General features: G+C 42.9%; 1 protein-coding gene across 6 annotated transcripts in view; it reads right to left on the reverse strand.

Annotated features, from left to right (window-relative positions):
* LOC139367213 (limb development membrane protein 1) overlaps positions 1 to 21,150 on the reverse strand; it is a 77,218-nt gene that overhangs the window by 55,359 nt on the left and 709 nt on the right. For all 6 annotated transcript variants that reach the window (XR_011626848.1, XM_071105412.1, XM_071105411.1 and 3 more), the window contains exons 2-5: positions 4,598 to 4,670; positions 3,489 to 3,528; positions 1,958 to 2,097; positions 829 to 932 (exon numbers count right to left, since the gene is read on the reverse strand). Coding sequence is in view for 5 of the 6 variants with exons in the window: in XM_071105412.1 (XP_070961513.1) it covers positions 829 to 932; positions 1,958 to 2,097; positions 3,489 to 3,528; positions 4,598 to 4,670 (357 nt within the window). In the remaining variant the exon portion in view is untranslated. The remainder of the gene's footprint in view (positions 1 to 828; positions 933 to 1,957; positions 2,098 to 3,488; positions 3,529 to 4,597; positions 4,671 to 21,150) is intronic.

Here is a 21,150-nt window from a genome sequence, read left to right on the forward strand (position 1 = left end):
CAAATTTTTATTTAAGTTTGCCAGGAGCGACATAAACCAGAGGGGTTTCAAACTGTGACATAGAATAGAGGTGCATTTAAAAGTAAATCTCTCCCCCCCCCTCTCTATTTGGGCTCTATTGTGCTGTCATGTTGTTCCGTCTTTATGGACTCGCAGAACACGGGCCTCTGACCTTTTTTTTTTCTTCTTCGGGATAATTAATTCAAACGAGGAAGTTTGCGGAGCCTTACAACTCGATTATTAGGCTGTCCTTTTGAAGTTTTATTTTAGGGCGGAGGAGGGAGGCCGAATCAGGCCCTAAATCACGGGGGCCGATGTCGTGGTGTTGAACTGTTTGCAGCGTCTGGCTTATTGGAACGGCTTGTCAGGATGTGGCGGCCGCCGAAGACCAGATTGTCGCCGTTTCATGGTTAATGAGGTTTTTGCGGCCGCAGTTTTACGGTCAACTGATGAGAGTCAGAGAAAGAGTAATGACCAGGCACCTGCTGCTGCCACTAGACATCCTCTCAAATCAGACAGAGACAGACAGAATGTAAACAGGAATAGATAGAGATTCTTAAACAATGAAAGGCAGGCAAACAGAATGATCTACTCTGAAACCTGCTCTGCTTAAGCCAGTCAACTCAACAGCCATTGGTCATAATCAAAAGGATGAATGACCGATGAAAACTGTGCTGTTTTGATAAGGCACAGCGGAAAAATTCAAACAGTTGTGTGACAACGGAGAAACCAATCACAAAAGATCACGAGTTCATCAATACTACAAGAGCATGTTAAAACCAAAATACACAGGTTTTAGCAGGTTGTTAGCAACTGTGCATTTTGTACCTTTTTTGATCCAGCAAATCCCTCGGACTCCAGAAAGAAATAGGCAAAGGGCATCAGGACGAAGAGGCAGAGATTGGAGAAGAGCGACACCAGATTCCACAGGCCTGTATGGGCAACATTTTATCTACTTAACAATCAATCAATCAGTCTTTCAAGAATGTCACCAAGCCAAATACAACATGACTGAAATCACAACTTACAATAAAACACCTCCTCCTCAGACCTCAGCTGCATACTAAATGCCACCCTATTCTCCACAGTGCAATACTTTTGACCAGGGCCAATAAGGCTCTGGTCAAAAGTTGTGCACTATGGAGTGCAATATACAGGGAATAGGGCGCCATTTGGGACACATCTCTTGAGTCATGAGAAAGAGTTGCTTTGGATAGATAGAAAGCACTGCTGCGTCCACTGGACACAATCCATTCCTGCAGTCATCTGCTAAACCGTGGACTCTGATGACCCCTTGTGGCTGGAAAGCAAGATTTTTTTACTACCCTGATCTTGTAGATGTATGGGTGTGCAGACCTTTGTTCTAGGAAAGAACTAATCACACCTGTTTCAGCTAATGATATGTTAATGACTTGAGTCAGGTGTGTAGAATGTGGCACCCTGCAGGCCACCGGGACTGTGGTTGGTGACTATTTCCTTTGGGGTCATGTTTTAGGCAAACTTTGCAGTCATGCACAAATATAAATCAAGTCTTGACAAATGTAATTTTCTCTGATAGACCACCAGGTTCTGTCCAAAATGGCACCCTATTCCCTTTGAAGTGCACTTCTTTTGATGAGGGCCCATAGGGCTCTGGTCAAAAGTAGTGCACTTAACGGGGAATAGGGTGTCATTTAGGACACAAACCCACCAGTTTCTGTGGGAAGCAGATCTTTGTGACACGATGTATAAAAGGAGCGATTCTGTTATGTTACATGTGGTTAAGTGAGCGAAAAGCACTCAAAACAAGGAAGTCAATCCACATTGAACCTCTGTCCTAAATGGCACCCTATTCCCTACACAGTGCAATATTTTTGAACAGAACCCTATGGGTCCGGGTCAAAAGTAGTGTACTACATTGGGTGCCATTTGGGACGCAGACAAAATTATAGAATGCTATGTGAATGACAGTACTGACCATGGATGAGGGAGCCATTGAGCCACTGAATGTAGTAGTTGCTGGGGAAGGAGAGCAGGATCTCATTGCTGATGATTGAGAAAGGCAGGAGGAGAACAGCCCCACCCGACATGGCCAGGGTGAAGGTGCACATGTACAGTCTGTGGGGAGGAGCCACACACACACACAAACACACACAGAGTGAATGAGAGGAATTAGTAAGAAAGTCTAGTTTGCTGTGGTATCAGTTTTGTTAAAAATAGAATCCTTACTTGCTTTAGCAATTTTCATATATGCCCATTGATTCTTGAAGAATATAACTAATGAATTGTTAGTTTTACGCCAATGTTTGTAAACAAACACTGTACAGTCTCAAAACATGGTTAAAACTATAAAAAACTTGTTTGTAATTAAGAATTCTAGGTTTAAGGAATTGTTAAATGACATGTATCGTAGTATTTATTCATATAAAATTGTCAGTGTCACAGCTCTGCACATCAGCATTCAAATACATACAATGGCGACATTCATGCAGCGGGCTATGAATCATTTGACAAAATTGTATTACTCAAGTATAACTGTAGGCCGGCCAACTGTCATTTAAGGATTAGTGTTAGATTACACGTCGCATTAATAGCGACTCTGCCGGTGTATACAGTGTGACAGGGATTAACAATAAGGGAATGAAGTTGTTGAGTGTCCCAGGGAGCCTCCCAAATGGCCCCCTATTCCCTATATAGTGCACTACTTTTGACCAGAGCCCTATAAACCCTGGTCAAAAGTAGTGCACAGCACTACATAGGGAATAGGGATCAATTTGGGACGCACCACAGTCGACAACTTAGCTTAAATACTAGTGGTGCGGATGGCCACTTCAGTATCTATGAGCTAAATCTCAAGATGACCCTCCCCCCCCCCCCCCCCGACAACCTGGCATCCCAGCCGAGCAGGGGCCTGGGCTGCAGCCTACACGTGGAGGTTGCCAGATTCTGCTGCCCAGAGGACGACACCACACCATCTGCTCTGGTTCTCCGCGGGAGGCGGGCAAGGTCGCCGCTTTGATATATGGCTTGAGAACCTAATTCATTTAAAATGTTGAACCATTTACTTGGCTCAGCCGTTTCCCCTTGCAATATCACCGTCAGCTGGACCAAAGAGGACAAATGACAAAGGGGGCCGCAAACATATGGCCACGTAAAGGCCATTGTTATTGCTTTATTACCAGAGTTGTGTCAGGCCCTGCGTGCAGTGGTGATGCAACGTGACAAGTCACATCAGCCACATCAGTCACATCAGCCATTCAAACCGAGACAGGCTACGCTGTTGTTTCTCCAAAACCTGACTGCCTGACCCTCAGCTGTTCCACATATCTGATTTATTCCAACATTAGCACACCTGATTCATCAAAACAGGACTTGCTGATTGGTTGGCTCGTTGAATCAGGCGCTAATATGTGGAATGGCTGAGGGTCACGAGGATCGGTTCAGGAAACACTGAGATACTAAAAGTAAAGCTATTGCTCAACCGCTTTATTGAAAGTAGTTCCACTCACGATATTCTGTTGACGACAGCATCTTCATCCTCCTGGTCATCTGAGGGAGGGGAAACCACTTAGTCACAGCAGGTACAGCAAGTGAACCTTACAGAGACAGCCAATGGGCCTCTTGGGACTACAAACCTCATGTTGCCTGGTTCAAATCCCAGATGGTACGACAATTAATGCATCAATGAAACTTAGGGAGTCCCATTTTCCTACAGTCCTAGTCTACGGACCAGTACCAAACGGCAATATATTCTCTATATAGTACACTACTTTTGACCAGTGTCCACAAGGCCTATGTAGGGAATAGGGTGCCATTTGGGATAGTTTAGCTACTGTACTGGGTGCAGAGAAAAGAACAACCTAGCTTTTGTGGGCACAACAATCCCCAGAGAATCTTTGACGTGGTCTACTTTTAAAGGAGCTTCGAGAAACCAGGGCGACCTGGGCATCCCACATTTGTCCAAGAACAACGGGTGTAGAACAGACTTCACGACGCCTCGTTAGAGTGATTCGTCTTTGATTCTACATATTGTCCAACTTGCAGTTAGGCTGGCTATAGGACCCTTTTTACACATGATTATGGACCATCTGTCTATAATATCAACACACTTCAATGTGGGTGTGGGGTCATTATTTGCATCGTATGGAACATAATATGGAAAGCCATATACGTTCATCTTGAGAGAATTGCTTCCCTCTGAATGAATATCAAAAGGGTTATTGCATTTGCTGTCCACTACTGGAAATGCATCAGATGTACATGCATTTTCACCAGGTACAAGTCTCATAGTATAATATGCTGGGTTGGGGATATGTCTTTCTGTCAGTCAGACACAGGTCAGCTCCTCGTCACTCATTTACCATGAGGTGTGTCTAATGTACGTTACATAGTCATATACAGTCTTTACACATGTGAGGGTCTATGTGCAAACACAGCATGAACAAAAGACAGAGCTTTGCAATATTTGCTGTGGAAACAAATAGGACTGTGTGTGCAAGTATTAGGTGTGCGAGTACTACATAGATGTTTTTTATTGATAGATGTGAAGTTGGTACCACCGCATATTTTGCTATTTTAAGTACAATATTCACCATAAAAACAGAACATGACCACTAACCTGTTTTCCTCTTGTACCTGGTGATGATGCAATACGACACAATGTAGAGTACCGCAAACAGTAGGAAACAAATCTGAAAAGACAAACAAAAAACAATTATGAACACTTAGAAAACTGCCCTAGTGTACATACATGATCAAGGTTTACAATATCCGGCATGGCGCTGACGTGAACGCGTAGCACAACTTGACACACTTTATTAGCCTCCCCTACAAACATGGGCGCCATCCCAAATGGCTCCCTATTCCCTACTGAGCGCACTACTTTTGACCAGGGCCGATGGGGCTCCATTTCAGGAACCTGATATGGTACTACTACATTTACTATACTAATACAATAAACAGGCGACACGTGGTCTATGAAAGCTAGTGTGCTAGGATATGCATCATTGGCATCATGTACTGTATACATGGAGTTAGTTCCTTAGGACAGCTATGATTGACGGAAGTTGGGATAGTTGCCTGGATGAATACCAGTCATGCATGTAGCCTTGATCAGGTTACAGATCCCCCCCCCCCCCCCCCCGGAAAGGCCTCTCTCAAGTCTAGGTAATTCACTCATACAGGGAACGAATAGCCTGGGTGGGACGGTGCCGACACTGTTGCTGCCCATTATTCAACAGCACCTTGTCTTGTTTAATGAATACATGCCCAGTCTACGTCTCAGAGTAGGACCGCCGATGTCGGATCAGGTCCCTTGTGTCCGTGTGATCTTATTCATGATGATCCAAAAGTTGAAACTGATCCTAGGTCAGCGCTCCTAGTCTGAGAGACTTTATGAATCAGGTTACAGGCCACACCACACCCAAAGCAAATTGTGTAAACAGAATAGTTGCATTTGATGTCGAAGGCAGATCTTACTTCACATATACTATTCACTGTTCATGTAAAAAGGCCCTAAGACTGGGTTAAACCATAAGTCATCATAGTTTGACACGAGATAGGCCAACATTTCCAATTTGAACGAACGCCACAAACTAGGCTAATTCATTAATTAGTCGACATGCAGCATGATCTGGAATTAGGCGTTCTAACAACGACTGAATTAAATTTTCAGAGTGCCATTCCCAAACCCTGGTCCTCAGAGACCCAGCATTGACAGAAATATCCCACATTCCCCTTCGGACAGTCAGACAGACAGCAACTAGGCCTAACGTTAGAATCATCCTCCTCTGCAGCAACGGCAGCACTATCAGCACCATCTCCACATTACACAACACGACAAGAGTCAGCAAGAGTGCAGGCAGACAAGACACATTCAACCTGGCTAAAGTACGCATAGATAAAGAATGGCTAAAAAATATATATAGTAATAATAATACACACACACACACACACACACACACGCATGCATGCATACATACATGCATACACACATACATACATGCATGCATACATGCATGCATGCATACATGCATGCATACATACATGCATACATACATACATACATACAGTGAGGGAATAAAGTATTTGATCCCCTGCTGATTTGTACGTTTGCCCACTGACAAAGAAATGACTAGTCTATAATTTTAATGGTAGGTTTATTTGAACAGTGAGAGACAGAAAAACAAAACAAAAATCCAGAAAAACGCATGTCAAAAATGTTATAAATTGATTTGCATTTTAATATATATATATATATATATATATATATTATATATATATATATATATATATATATAATATATATTATATATATATATATATATATATATATATATATATAAATTATATATATATATATATAATATATATATATATATATATAATATATATATATATATAATATATATATATATAATATATATATATATATATATAATATATATATATATATATATAATATATATATATATATATATATAATATATATATATATATATGAAATATATATATATATTTTTGTATACCTTTATTTAACTAGGCAAGTCAGTTAAGAACACATTCTTATTTTCAATGACGGCCTAGGAACGGTGGGTTAACTGCCTTGTTCAGGGGCAGAACGATAGATTTTCACCTTGTCAGCTCAGGGGATCCAATCTTGCAACCGTACAGTTAACTAGTCCAGCGCAATAGCGACCTGCCTCTCTCTCATGGCACTCCACAAGGAGACTGACTGCCTGTTACGCGAATGCAGTAAGCAAAGGTAAGTTGCTAGCTAGCATTAAACTTATCTTATAAAAAACAATCAATCATAATCACTAGTTAACTACACATGGTTGATGATATTACTAGATATTATCTAGCGTGTCCTGCGTTGCATATAATCTGGCTGAGCATACAAGTATCTGACTGAGTGGTGGTAGGTAGAAGCAGGCGGGTAAACTTCCATTCAAACAGCACTTTCGTGCGTTTTGCCAGCAGCTCTTTGTTGTGTCAAGCATTGCGCGGTTTATGACTTCAAGCCTATCAACTCCTGAGATGAGGCTGGTGTAACCGAAGTGAAATGGCTAGCTAGTTAGCGCATGCTAACTAGAGGGATGGAAGCTATACTGTTACACTGGCAATACTAAAGTGCCTAAAATAACATCCAATAGTCAAAGGTTAATGAAATGCAAATGGTATAGAGCGAAATAGTCCTATAATTCCTACAACCTAAAACTTCTTACCTGGGAATATTGAAGACTCATGTTAAAAGGAACCACCAGCTTTCATATTTTCTCATGTTCTGAGCAAGGAACTGAAACGTTAGCTTTCTTACGTTAGCACTTTTACTTTCTTCTCCAACACTATTTTTGCATTATTTAAACCAAATTGAACATGTTTCATTATTTATTTGAGGCTAAATTGATTTTATTGATGTATTATATTAAGTTAAAATAAGTGTTCATTCAGTATTATTAGGCGTTCTAACAACGACTGAATTAAATTTTCAGAGTGCCATTCCCAAACCCTGGTCCTCAGAGACCCAGCATTGACAGAAATATCCCACATTCCCCTTCGGACAGTCAGACAGACAGCAACTAGGCCTAACGTTAGAATCATCCTCCTCTGCAGCAACGGCAGCACTATCAGCACCATCTCCACATTACACAACACGACAAGAGTCAGCAAGAGTGCAGGCAGACAAGACACATTCAACCTGGCTAAAGTACGCATAGATAAAGAATGGCTAAAAAATATATATAGTAATAATAATACACACACACACACACACACACACACGCATGCATGCATACATACATGCATACACACATACATACATGCATGCATACACGCATGCATGCATACACGCATGCATACATGCATGCATGCATACATGCATGCATACATGCATGCATACATACATGCATACATACATGCATACATACATACATGCATACATACATGCATACATACATACATACATACAGTGAGGGAATAAAGTATTTGATCCCCTGCTGATTTGTACGTTTGCCCACTGACAAAGAAATGACTAGTCTATAATTTTAATGGTAGGTTTATTTGAACAGTGAGAGACAGAAAAACAAAACAAAAATCCAGAAAAACGCATGTCAAAAATGTTATAAATTGATTTGCATTTTAATATATATATATATATATATATATATATATAATATATATATATATATATATATATATATATATATATATATATATATATATAATATATATTATATATATATATATATATAAATTATATATATATATATATATATATATATATATAATATATATATATATATAATATATATATATATATAATATATATATATATAATATATATATATATATAATATATATATATATATATATATAATATATATATATATATATATATATAATATATATATATATATATGAAATATATATATATATTTTTGTATAACTTTATTTAACTAGGCAAGTCAGTTAAGAACACATTCTTATTTTCAATGACGGCCTAGGAACGGTGGGTTAACTGCCTTGTTCAGGGGCAGAACGATAGATTTTCACCTTGTCAGCTCAGGGGATCCAATCTTGCAACCGTACAGTTAACTAGTCCAGCGCAATAGCGACCTGCCTCTCTCTCATGGCACTCCACAAGGAGACTGACTGCCTGTTACGCGAATGCAGTAAGCAAAGGTAAGTTGCTAGCTAGCATTAAACTTATCTTATAAAAAACAATCAATCATAATCACTAGTTAACTACACATGGTTGATGATATTACTAGATATTATCTAGCGTGTCCTGCGTTGCATATAATCTGGCTGAGCATACAAGTATCTGACTGAGTGGTGGTAGGTAGAAGCAGGCGGGTAAACTTCCATTCAAACAGCACTTTCGTGCGTTTTGCCAGCAGCTCTTTGTTGTGTCAAGCATTGCGCGGTTTATGACTTCAAGCCTATCAACTCCTGAGATGAGGCTGGTGTAACCGAAGTGAAATGGCTAGCTAGTTAGCGCATGCTAACTAGAGGGATGGAAGCTATACTGTTACACTGGCAATACTAAAGTGCCTAAAATAACATCCAATAGTCAAAGGTTAATGAAATGCAAATGGTATAGAGCGAAATAGTCCTATAATTCCTACAACCTAAAACTTCTTACCTGGGAATATTGAAGACTCATGTTAAAAGGAACCACCAGCTTTCATATTTTCTCATGTTCTGAGCAAGGAACTGAAACGTTAGCTTTCTTACGTTAGCACTTTTACTTTCTTCTCCAACACTATTTTTGCATTATTTAAACCAAATTGAACATGTTTCATTATTTATTTGAGGCTAAATTGATTTTATTGATGTATTATATTAAGTTAAAATAAGTGTTCATTCAGTATTGTTGTAATTGTCATTATTACAAATAATAAAATAATTAAAAAAATATTTTTTCTCTTTTTTCTTCTTCTTTTTTTATAAATCGGCCGATTAAATCGGTATCTGCTTTTTTGGTCTTCCAATAATCGGTATCGGCGTTGAAAAATCATAATCGGTCGACCTCTACTTGAGATGTTGCTTCAATACATCCACAAACTTTTCCTCCCTCATGATGCCATCTATTTTGTGAAGTGCACCAGTCCCTCCTGCAGCAAAGCACTCCGACAACATGATGCTGCCATCCCTGTGCTTCACGGTTGGGTTGGTGTTCTTCGGCTTGCAAGCCTCACCCTTTTCCTCCAAACATAACGATGGTCATTATGGCCAAACAGTTCTATTTTTTGTTTCATCAGACCAGAGGACATTTCTCCAAAAAGTACAATCTTTGTCCCCATGTGCAGTTGCAAACCGTAGTCTGGCTTTTTTTATGGCAGTTTTGGAGCACTGGCTTCTTCCTTGCTGAGCGGCCTTTCAGGTTATGTTGATATGACTCGTTTTACTGTGGATATAGATACGTTTACACCTGTTTCCTCCAGCATCTTCACAAGGTCCTTTGCTGTTGTTCTGGGACTGATTTGCACTTTTCTCAAAAAAGTACGTTCATCTCAAGGAGACAGAACGCGTCTTCTTCCTGAGCGGTAGGACGGCTGCGTGGTCCCATGGTGTTCATACTTGCGTACTATTGTTTGTACAGATGAACGTGGTACCCTCAGGCATTTGGAAATTGTTCACAAGGATGAATCAGACTTTGAGGTCTACAATTTTTTTCTGGGGTCTTGGATTTCTTTTGATTTTCCCATGATGTCAAGCAAAGAGGCATTACGTTTGAAGGTAGGCCTTGAAATATATCCACAGGTACTCCTCCAAATGACTCAAATGATGTCAATTAGCCTATCAGAATCTTCTAAAGCCATGACATAATTTTCTGGAATTTTTCAAGCTGTTTAAAGGCACAGTCAACTTAGTGTGTGTAAACTTCTGACCCACTGGAATTGTGATACAGTGAATTATAAGTGAAATAATCTGTCTTTAAACAGCTGTTGGAAAAATTACTTGTGTCATGCACAAAGCAGATGTCCTAAACGACTTGCCAGAACTATAGTTGGTTAACAAGAAATTTGTGGAGTGGTTGAAAAAACATTTTTAATGACTCCAACCTAACTGTATGTAAACTTCCGACTTCAACTGTAAATTTTCACACACAAAACTGACGGTTTACAGATTAACGGTTAACAATCCTAGTCCCTGACCATTCACAGCCCTATAATTTATAAATAACGCAAGTAACTTCAACGGGTAAGTTCTCTGAACGGGAAAAAAAAAAATCTGATTCACAGCATTACATAGGATGAAGATGGTATAGTCCAAGCCGCAGCTCCATAGATGGCAGCATGTGTACAAAACAAAGCGCGAACCACCGCTTTTAATCATGGCAAGGTGACCGGAAACATGGCCGAATACAAACAGTGTAGCTACTCCCTTCGCAAGACAATCAAGCAAGCGCCACTATAGAGACGAAGTAGAGTCGCAATTCAAAGGCTCAAAACACGAGACGTATGTGGCAGAGTCTACAGTCAATCTCGGATTACAAAAAGAAAAACAGCCCCGTCACAGACACCGATGTCTTGCTCCCAGACAAATTAAACAACTTTTTGCTCGCTTTGAGGACAATACAGTGCCACTGACATGGTCCGTGCTACCCGTGGGCTCTCCTTCACCGTGGCCAACATGAGTAAAACATTTAAACGTGTTAACCCCTCGCAGGGCTTCTGGCCCAGATGGCATCCCTAGCCGCATCCCCAGAGCATGCGCAGACCAGCTGGCTGGTGTGTTTACGTACATATACAATCAATCCCTATCCCAGTCTGCTGTGCCCACATGCTTCAAGAGGGCCACCATTGTTCCTGTTCCAGGAAAGCGAAGGTATCTGAGCTAAACGACTATCGCCTCGTAGCACTCATTTCTGTCACAATGAAGTGCTTTGAGAGACTAGTCAAGGATCATATCATCTCCACCCTACCTGATAACCTAGACCCACTCCAATTTGCCTACCACCCCAATAGGCCCACAGACGACGCAATCGCATCTGAACAAGTGGAATACCTATGTAAGAATGCTGTTCCCTAGCACCACTCCCTAGCATTCTTCTCGCCAATGTCCAGTCTCTTGACAACAAGGTTGATGAAATCCGAGCAAGGGTAGCATTCCAGAGGGACATCAGAGACTAACGTTCTTTGCTTCACGGAAACATGGCTCACTGGAGAGACGCTATCGGAGTCGGTGCAGCCAACTGGTTTCTCCACGCATCGCGCAGACAGAAACAAACATCTTTCTGGTAAGAAGAGGGGCGGGGGCGTATGCTTCATGGTTAACGTGACGTGGTGTGATCATAACATACAGGTACTCAAGTCCTTCTGTTCACCTGATTTAGAATTCCTCACAATCAAATGTCGACCGCATTATCTACCAAGGGAATTATCTTCGATTATAATCACAGCCGTATATATTCCCCCCCAAGCAGACACATCGATGGTTCTGAACTGACTTTATTTGACTCTTTGCAAACTGGAATCCATTTATCCGGAGGCTGCATTCATTGTAGCTGGGGATTTTAACAAGGCTAATCTGAAAACAAGACTCCCTAAATTTTATCAGCATATCGATTGCGCAACCAGGGCTGGAAAAACCTTGGATCACTGCTATTCTAACTTCCGCGACGCATATAAGGCCCTGCCCCACCCTCCTTTCGGAAAAGCTGACCACGACTCCATTTTGTTGATCCCTGCCTACAGGCAGAAACTAAAACAAGAAGCTCCCGCGCTGAGGTCTGTTCAACGCTGGTCCGACCAATCTGATTCCACACTCCAAGACTGACTGCTTCCATCACGTGGACTGGGATATGTTTCGTATTGCGTCAGACAACAACATTGACGAATACGCTGATTCGGTGAGCGAGTTCATTAGAACGTGCGTTGAAGATGTCGTTCCCATAGCAACGATTAAAACATTCCCAAACCAGAAACCGTGGATTGATGGCAGCATTCGCGTGAAACTGAAAGCCCGAAGCACTGCTTTTAATCAGGGCAAGGTGACCGGAAACATGACCGATTACAAACAGTGTAACTATTCCCTCCGCAAGGCAATCAAACAAGCTAAGCGTCAGTATAGAGACAAAGTAGAATCTCAATTCAACGGCTCAGACACAAGAGGTATGTGGCAGGGTCTACAGTCAATCACGGATTACAAAAAGAAAACCAGCCCTGTCACGGACCAGGATGTCTTGCTCCCAGGCAGACTAAATAACTTTTTTGCCCGCTTTGAGGACAATACAGTGCCACTGACACGGCCCGCAACTAAAACATACGGACTCTCCTTCACTGCAGCCGACGTGAGGAAAACATTTAAACGTGTCAACCCTCGCAAGGCTGCAGGCCCAGACAGCATCCCCAGCCGCGCCCTCAGAGCATGCGCAGACCAGCTGGCTGGTGTGTTTACGGACATATTCACTCAATCCCTATCCCAGTCTGTTGTTCCCACATGCTTCAAGAGGGCCACCATTGTTCCTGTTCCCAAGAAAGCTAAGGTAACTGAACTAAACGACTACCGCCCCGTAGCACTCACTTTCGTCATCATGAAGTGCTTTGAGAGACTAGTCAAGGACCATATCACCTCCACCCTAGACCCACTCCAATTTGCTTACCGCCCAAATAGGTCCACAGACGATGCAATCTCAACCACACTGCACACTGCCCTAACCCATCTGGACAAGAGGAATACCTATGTGAGAATGCTGTGCATCAAATCAAATAAAATTTTATTTGTCACATACACATGGTTAGCAGATGTTAATGCGAGTGTAGCGAAATGCTTGTGCTTCTAGTTCCGACAATGCAGTAATAACAAGTAGTCTAACTAACAATTCCAAAACTACTGTCTTGTACACAGTGTAAGGGGATAAAGAATATGTACATAAGGATATATGAATGAGTGATGGTACAGAGCAGCATAGGCAAGATACAGTAGATGGTATCGAGTACAGTATGTACAAATGAGATGAGTATGTAAACAAAGTGGCATAGTTTAAAGTGGCTAGTGATATATTTACATCATTTCCCATCAATTCCCATTATTAAAGTGGCTGGAGTTGAGTCAGTGTCAGTGTGTTGGCAGCAGCCACTCAGTGTTAGTGGTGGCTGTTTAACAGTCTGATGGCCTTGAGATAGAAGCTGTTTTTCAGTCTCTCGGTCCCAGCTTTGATGCACCTGTACTGACCTCGCCTTCTGGATGATAGCGGGGTGAACAGGCAGTGGCTCGGGTGGTTGATGTCCTTGATGATCTTTATGGCCTTCCTGTGACATCGGGTGGTGTAGGTGTCCTGGAGGGCAGGTAGTTTGCCCCCGGTGATGCGTTGTGCAGACCTCACTACCCTCTGGAGAGCCTTACGGTTGAGGGCGGTGCAGTTGCCATACCAGGCGGTGATACAGCCCGCCAGGATGCTCTCGATTGTGCATCTGTAGAAGTTTGTGAGTGCTTTTGGTGACAAGCCGAATTTCTTCAGCCTCCTGAGGTTGAAGAGGCGCTGCTGCGCCTTCTTCACGATGCTGTCTGTGTGAGTGGACCAATTCAGTTTGTCTGTGATGTGTATGCCGAGGAACTTAAAACTTGCTACCCTCTCCACCACTGTTCCATCGATGTGGATAGGGGGGTGTTCCCTCTGCTGTTTCCTGAAGTCCACAATCATCTCCTTAGTTTTGTTGACGTTGAGTGTGAGGTTATTTTCCTGACACCACACTCCGAGGGCCCTCACCTCCTCCCTGTAGGCCGTCTCGTCATTGTTGGTAATCAAGCCTACCACTGTTGTGTCGTCCGCAAACTTGATGATTGAGTTGGAGGCGTGCTTGGCCACGCAGTCGTGGGTGAACAGGGAGTACAGGAGAGGGCTCAGAACGCACCCTTGTGGGGCCCCAGTGTTGAGGATCAGCGGGGAGGAGATGTTGTTGCCTACCCTCACCACCTGGGGGCGGCCCGTCAGGAAGTCCAGTACCCAGTTGCACAGGGCGGGGTCGAGACCCAGGGTCTCGAGCTTGATGACGAGCTTGGAGGGTACTATGGTGTTGAATGCCGAGCTGTAGTCGATGAACAGCATTCTCACATAGGTATTCCTCTTGTCCAGATGGGTTAGGGCAGTGTGCAGTGTGGTTGAGATTGCATCGTCTGTGGACCTATTTGGGCGGTAAGCAAATTGGAGTGGGTCTAGGGTGTCAGGTAGGGTGGAGGTGATATGGTCCTTGACTAGTCTCTCAAAGCACTTCATGATGACGGATGTGAGTGCTACGGGGCGGTAGTCGTTTAGCTCAGTTACCTTAGCTTTCTTGGGAACAGGAACAATGGTGGCCCTCTTGAAGCATGTGGGAACAGCAGACTGGTATAGGGATTGATTGAATATGTCCGTAAACACACCGGCCAGCTGGTCTGCGCATGCTCTGAGGGCGCGGCTGGGGATGCCGTCTGGGCCTGCAGCCTTGCGAGGGTTAACACGTTTAAATGTCTTACTCACCTCGGCTGCAGTGAAGGAGAGACCGCATGTTTTCGTTGCAGGCCGTGTCAGTGGCACTGTATTGTCCTCAAAGCGGGCAAAAAAGTTATTTAGTCTGCCTGGGAGCAAGACATCCTGGTCCGTGACTGGGCTGGATTTCTTCCTGTAGTCCGTGATTGACTGTAGACCCTGCCACATGCCTCTTGTGTCTGAGCCGTTGAATTGAGATTCTACTTTGTCTCTGTACTGGCGCTTAGCTTGTTTGATAGCCTTGCGGAGGGAATAGCTGCACTGTTTGTATTCGGTCATGTTACCAGACACCTTGCCCTGATTAAAAGCAGTGGTTCGCGCTTTCAGTTTCACACGAATGCTGCCATCAATCCACGGTTTCTGGTTAGGGAATGTTTTAATCGTTGCTATGGGAACGACATCTTCAACGCACGTTCTAATGAAGTCGCACACCGAATCGGCGTATTCGTCAATGTTGTTATCTGACGCAATACGAAACATCTCCCAGTCCACGTGATGGAAGCAGTCTTGGAGTGTGGAGTCAGCTTGGTCGGACCAGCGTTGGACAGACCTCAGCGTGGGAGCCTCTTGTTTTAGTTTCTGTCTGTAGGCAGGGATCAACAAAATGGAGTCGTGGTCAGCTTTTCCGAAAGGGGGGCGGGGCAGGGCCTTATATGCGTCGCGGAAGTTAGAGTAACAATGATCCAAGGTCTTTCCACCCCTGGTTGCGCAATCGATATGCTGATAACATTTAGGGAGTCTTGTTTTCAGATTAGCCTTGTTAAAATCCCCAGCTACAATGAATGCAGCCTCCGGATAAATCGTTTCCAGTTTGCAGAGAGTTAAATAAAGTTCGTTCAGAGCCATCGATGTGTCTGCTTGGGGGGGGATATATACGGCTGTGATTATAATCGAAGAGAATTCTCTTGGTAGATAATGCGGTCTACATTTGATTGGGAGGAATTCTAAATCAGGTGAACAGAAGGATTTGAGTTCCTGTATGTTTCTTTCATCACACCATGTCACGTTGGCCATGAGGCATACGCCCCCGCCCCTCTTCTTACCAGAAAGATGTTTGTTTCTGTCAGCGCGATGCGTGGAGAAATCCGTTGGCTGCACCGCTTCGGCTAGAGTCTCTCCAGTGAGCCATGTTTCAGTGAAGCAAAGGACGTTACAGTCTCTGATGTCCCTCTGGAATGCTACCCTTGCTGGGATTTCATCAACCTTGTTGTCAAGAGACTGGACATTGGCAAGAAGAATGCTAGGGAGTGGTGGACGGTGTGCCCGTCTCCGGAGTCTGACCAGAAGACCGCCTCGTTTCCCTCTCTTTCGGAGTCGGTTTTTTGGGTCGCTGCATAGGATCCGCTCCGTTATCCTGTTTGTAAGGCAGAACACAGGATCCGCCTCGCGAAAAACATATTCTTGGTCGTACTGATGGTGAGTTGACGCTGATCTTATATTCAGTAGTTCTTCTCGACTGTATGTAATGAAACCTAAGATGACCTGGGGTACTAATGTAAGAAATAACACGTAAAAAAACAAAAAACTGCATAGTTTCCTAGGAACGCGAAGCGAGGCGGCCATCTCTGTCGGCGCCGGAAGTCAGGCCATCATCGACTACAGCTCGGCATTTAACACCATAGTGCCCTCCAAGCTCGACATCAAGCTCGAGACCCTGGGTCTCGACCACGCCCTGTGCAACTGGGTACTGGACTTCCTGACGGGCCGCCCCCAGGTGGTGAGGGTAGGCAACAACATTTCCACCCCGCTGATCCTCAACACTGGGGCCCCACAAGGGTGCGTTCTGAGCCCTCTCCTGTACTCCCTGTTCACCCACGACTGCGTGGCCACGCATGCCTCCAACTCAATCATCAAGTTTGCGGACGACACAACAGTGGTAGGCTTGATTACCAACAACGACGAGACGGCCTACAGGGAGGAGGTGAGTGCCCTCGGAGTGTGGTGTCAGTTAACCTCTTTCAGCTAGGGGGCACTATTTTTATTTTTGGAAAAATAACGTTCCCAAATGAAACAGCCTATTTATCAGGCCCATATGTTAGAATATGCATATAATTGCTAGATTAGGATAGAAAACACTCTAAAGTTTCCAAAAATGTCAAAATATCTTCTGTGAGTATAACAGAACTGATATTGCAGGTGAAAACCTGAGGAAAATCAAACCAGGATGTGGCTTCTACTTTGAAAGCTCCATATTCCATAGCCTGCCTTCGCTCCATTTAAAGGGATATCAACCAGATTCCTTTTCCTATCGCTTCCTCAAGGTGTCAACAGTCTTTTGACATAGTTCCAGGCTTTTATTTTGAAAAATTAGCGAGAAAGATAACATCGCATCAGGTGTTCGCATGAGTTTTGCTTGCGCAACAGAGCTTGGGCAGCCATTGTGTCTCCCTCTCCTACTGAAAAAGAGACAGTGCCGGTTGATATATTATTGATTAAATATTTTAAAAACAACCCGAGGATTGATTATAAAAAGCATTTGACATGTTTCTGTGGAGATTACGAATACTATTTGGAATTTCCGTCTGCGTTGTCGTGACCGCTTGAGCCTGTGGATTTCTGAACATAACGCGCCAAATAAACAGAGGTATTTTGGATATAAAAATAATCTTTATGGAACAAAATTAACATTTATTGTGTAACTGGGAGTCTCGTGAATGAAAACATCCGTACGCGATTCATTTGATTGCTTTTCTGATTTGTGACCAAGCTACTTTGATGCTAGGTGTTCATAATGCTTTGTCTAGTGATCGATAAACTTACACAAACGATTGGATTGCTTTCGCTGTAAAGCATATTTAAAAAATCTGACACAACAGGTGGATTAACAAAAGGCTAAGCTGTGTTTTGCTATATTGCACTAGTGATTTCATGAATATAAATATTTTTAGTAATATTATTTGAATGTGGCGCTCTGCAATTCAGCGGTTGTTAATGACAATTATCCCGCTAAAGGGATGGGTAGCGTCAAGAATTTAAATAACCTCACACTCAACGTCAACAAAACAAAGGAGATGATCGTGGATTTCAGGAAACAGCAGAGGGAGCACCCCTCTATCCACATCGATGGGACAGTAGTGGAGAAGGTGGAAAGTTTTAAGTTCCTCGGCGTACACATCACGAACAAACTGAAATGGTCTACCCACACAGACAGCGTGGTGAAGAAGGCGCAATAGCACCTCTTCAACCTCAGTAGGCTAAAGAAATTTGGCTTTCACCGAAAACACTCAAACTTTTACAGATACACAATCAAGAGCATCCTGTGGGGCTGTATCACCGCCTGGTACGGCAACTGCTCCACCAACAAACGTAAGGCTCTCCAGAGGGTAGTGAGGTCTGCACAACACATCACCGGGGACTAACTACCTGCCCTCCAGGACACTTACATCACCCGATGTCACAGGAAGGCCAAAAAGATCAAGGACAACAACCACCCGAGCCACTACCTGTTCACCCGACTACCATCCAGAAGGCGAGGTCAGTACAGGTGCATCAAAACTGGGACCGAGACACTCAAAAACAGCTTCTGTCTCGAGGCCATCAGTCTGTTAAACAGCCATCACTAACATTGAGTGGCTGCTGCCAACATACTGACTCAAATCTCTAGCCACTTTAATAATTGGATGTAATAAATGTATCACTAGTCACTTTAAACAATGCCACTTTATATAATGATTACATACCCTACATTACTCACCTCATGTGTATATAGTGTACTCTATACCATCTACTGCATCTTGCCTATGCTGCCGGCCATCACGCATCCATATATTAATTTGTACATATTCTTATTCATCCCTTTACACTTGTGTGTATAAGGTTGTTGTTGTGAAACTGTTACATTACTTAGATATTACTGCACTGTCGGAACTAGAAGCTCAAGCATTTAGCAAAATTCCCGTTAACATCTGCTAACCATGTATATGTGACCAATAAAATTTGATTTGATAGTACTTGTCAGACAGAGAACTTACAGTTTACTGTATACTGGTTGTTAGGGTGGGATTGGCGTGGGGTATATGGGTTCTGTGAGTGGCTTTGACAATTGTATTGGATTCTTCACATTTTACTCAAAAGTAAAAATAAGTTTGGTTCAAATCAGATGTTGGGAACTATATTTATTGAATATTATGTTTATTCTAAAAATGTAAAGGGACTATTTGGGTACAATCAATTAGCTTCATTTCTACAGAGATCAAATACAATTTTAACAAGATAATTTGGCAGGAATACTAATCTGTTTCTAACTGCAGAATTGATTTCAGAACCATCTGAGACAGTGGGTGTAATGGCTTGCTGAAATGACATGGAATGACTCTGAAGGTAAGGGGGCATTGAAGTGCCATCCTGCAGTTCATGTCATTATTACTTCACACATATCAATAACACGCTCTGGCCTGTCTGGTGCAAGAAACCCTATACACCCTGGTTTAGCTGCAAATACACTTTAAAGTCATATACACGTGAAAGTCAAACGTGTGACGCCAGTGACATAAGTAGGCTAAACAAGTTATAATTAGGACAGCGGTTACGAAACTCGGTCCTGGGGACCCCAATGGTTCACATAACCAGCTGATTCACATAACCAACGCTTGATGATTAGTTGATTACTTGCATCAGCAGCTAGGGCAACAACAAATATTTAGCATCTCCTGGGGTCCGCAGGGCCGAGTTTGGGTAAGCAAGTATTAACACATCCATAGGACAGCATAGTCAAGCAGTTTCAGTTTTACATAGTTAGAATATGAGAGCTTGAGTTGAACAACAACGTTACGCCCAAGAGAGCAACATGTAAGAGGCAGCTCTATCAGAACAAGTTTAGTGTGTTTAACTGTTACTGTCCTAGCTCTTAGCTAGCAAGATAATAATCCTAATGGATTAAGGCAAGCAATGTGGAAAGCTAATTGGGTAGCCGCTACCATCATATTGAACAATGACTAGTTAATTAACTAGCTAACTTACTTAACCTCCATCGATAAGAGACAATACTGTGCAGCTGTATTCATCGACCTGGCCAAGGCTTTCGGCTGTCAATCACCACATTCTTATCGGCAGACTCAACAGCCTTGGTTTCTCAAATGACTGCCTCGCCTGGTTCACCAACTAGTTCTCAGACAGAGTTCAGTGTGTCAAATCGGAAGGCCTGTTGTCCGGACCTCTGGCAGTCTATGGGGGTGCCACAGGGTTCAATTCTCAGGCCGACTCTTTTCTCTGTATACATCAATGATGTCGCTCTTGATACCATTCTGTATACTTCTGGCCCTTCTTTGGACACTGTGTTAACTAACCTCCAGATGAGCTTCAATGCCATACAACTCTCCTTCCGTGGCCTCCAACTGCAAGTCAAACTAAATGCATGCTCTTCAACCGATCACTACCAGCACCTGCCCTGACTTAGAATATGTGGACATCTACAAATACCTAGGTGTCTGGTTAGACTGTAAATTCTCCTTCCAGACTCACATTAACCAATCCAAAATGTAATATAGAATCGGCTTCCTATTTCACAGCAAAGCATCCTTCACTCATGCTGCCAAACACACCCTCGTAAAACTGACTATCCTACTGATCCTTGACTTCGGCGATGTAATTTACAAAATAGCCTCCAACACTCTACTCAGCAAATTGGATGCAGTCTATCACAGTGCCATCCATTTTGTCACCAAAGCCCCATATACTACCCACCACTGTGACCTGCATGCTCTCGTTGGCTGACCCTCGCTTCATATTCGTCGCCAGACTTATAGATGGCTCCAGGCCATCTATAAGTCTTTGCTAGGTAAAGCCCCGCCTTATCTCAGCTCACTGGTCACCATAGCAGCACCCACCCGTAGCACACGCTCCAACAGGTATATTTAACTGGTCTCCCCCAAAGCCAACTCCTCCTTTGGCCGCCTTTCCTTCCAGTTCTCTGCTGCCAATGACTGGAACTTATTGCAAAAATCACTGAAGCTGGAGACTAATATCTCCCTCACTAACTTTAAGCACCAGCTGTCAGAGCAGCTCACTGCACTTGTACATAGCCCATCTGTAAATAGCCCATCCAACTACCTCATCCCCATACTGTTATTTATTTATTTGCTCCTATGCACCCCAGTATCTCAACTTGCACATTCATCTTCTGCACATCTATCACGCCAGTGTTTAATTGCTAAATTGTAATTATGTTGCCACTGTGACCTATTTTATTTCCTTAC

This window comes from Oncorhynchus clarkii, chromosome 15 (genome assembly GCF_045791955.1).
Source record: "Oncorhynchus clarkii lewisi isolate Uvic-CL-2024 chromosome 15, UVic_Ocla_1.0, whole genome shotgun sequence".
Classification (NCBI taxonomy): domain Eukaryota; kingdom Metazoa; phylum Chordata; class Actinopteri; order Salmoniformes; family Salmonidae; genus Oncorhynchus; species Oncorhynchus clarkii.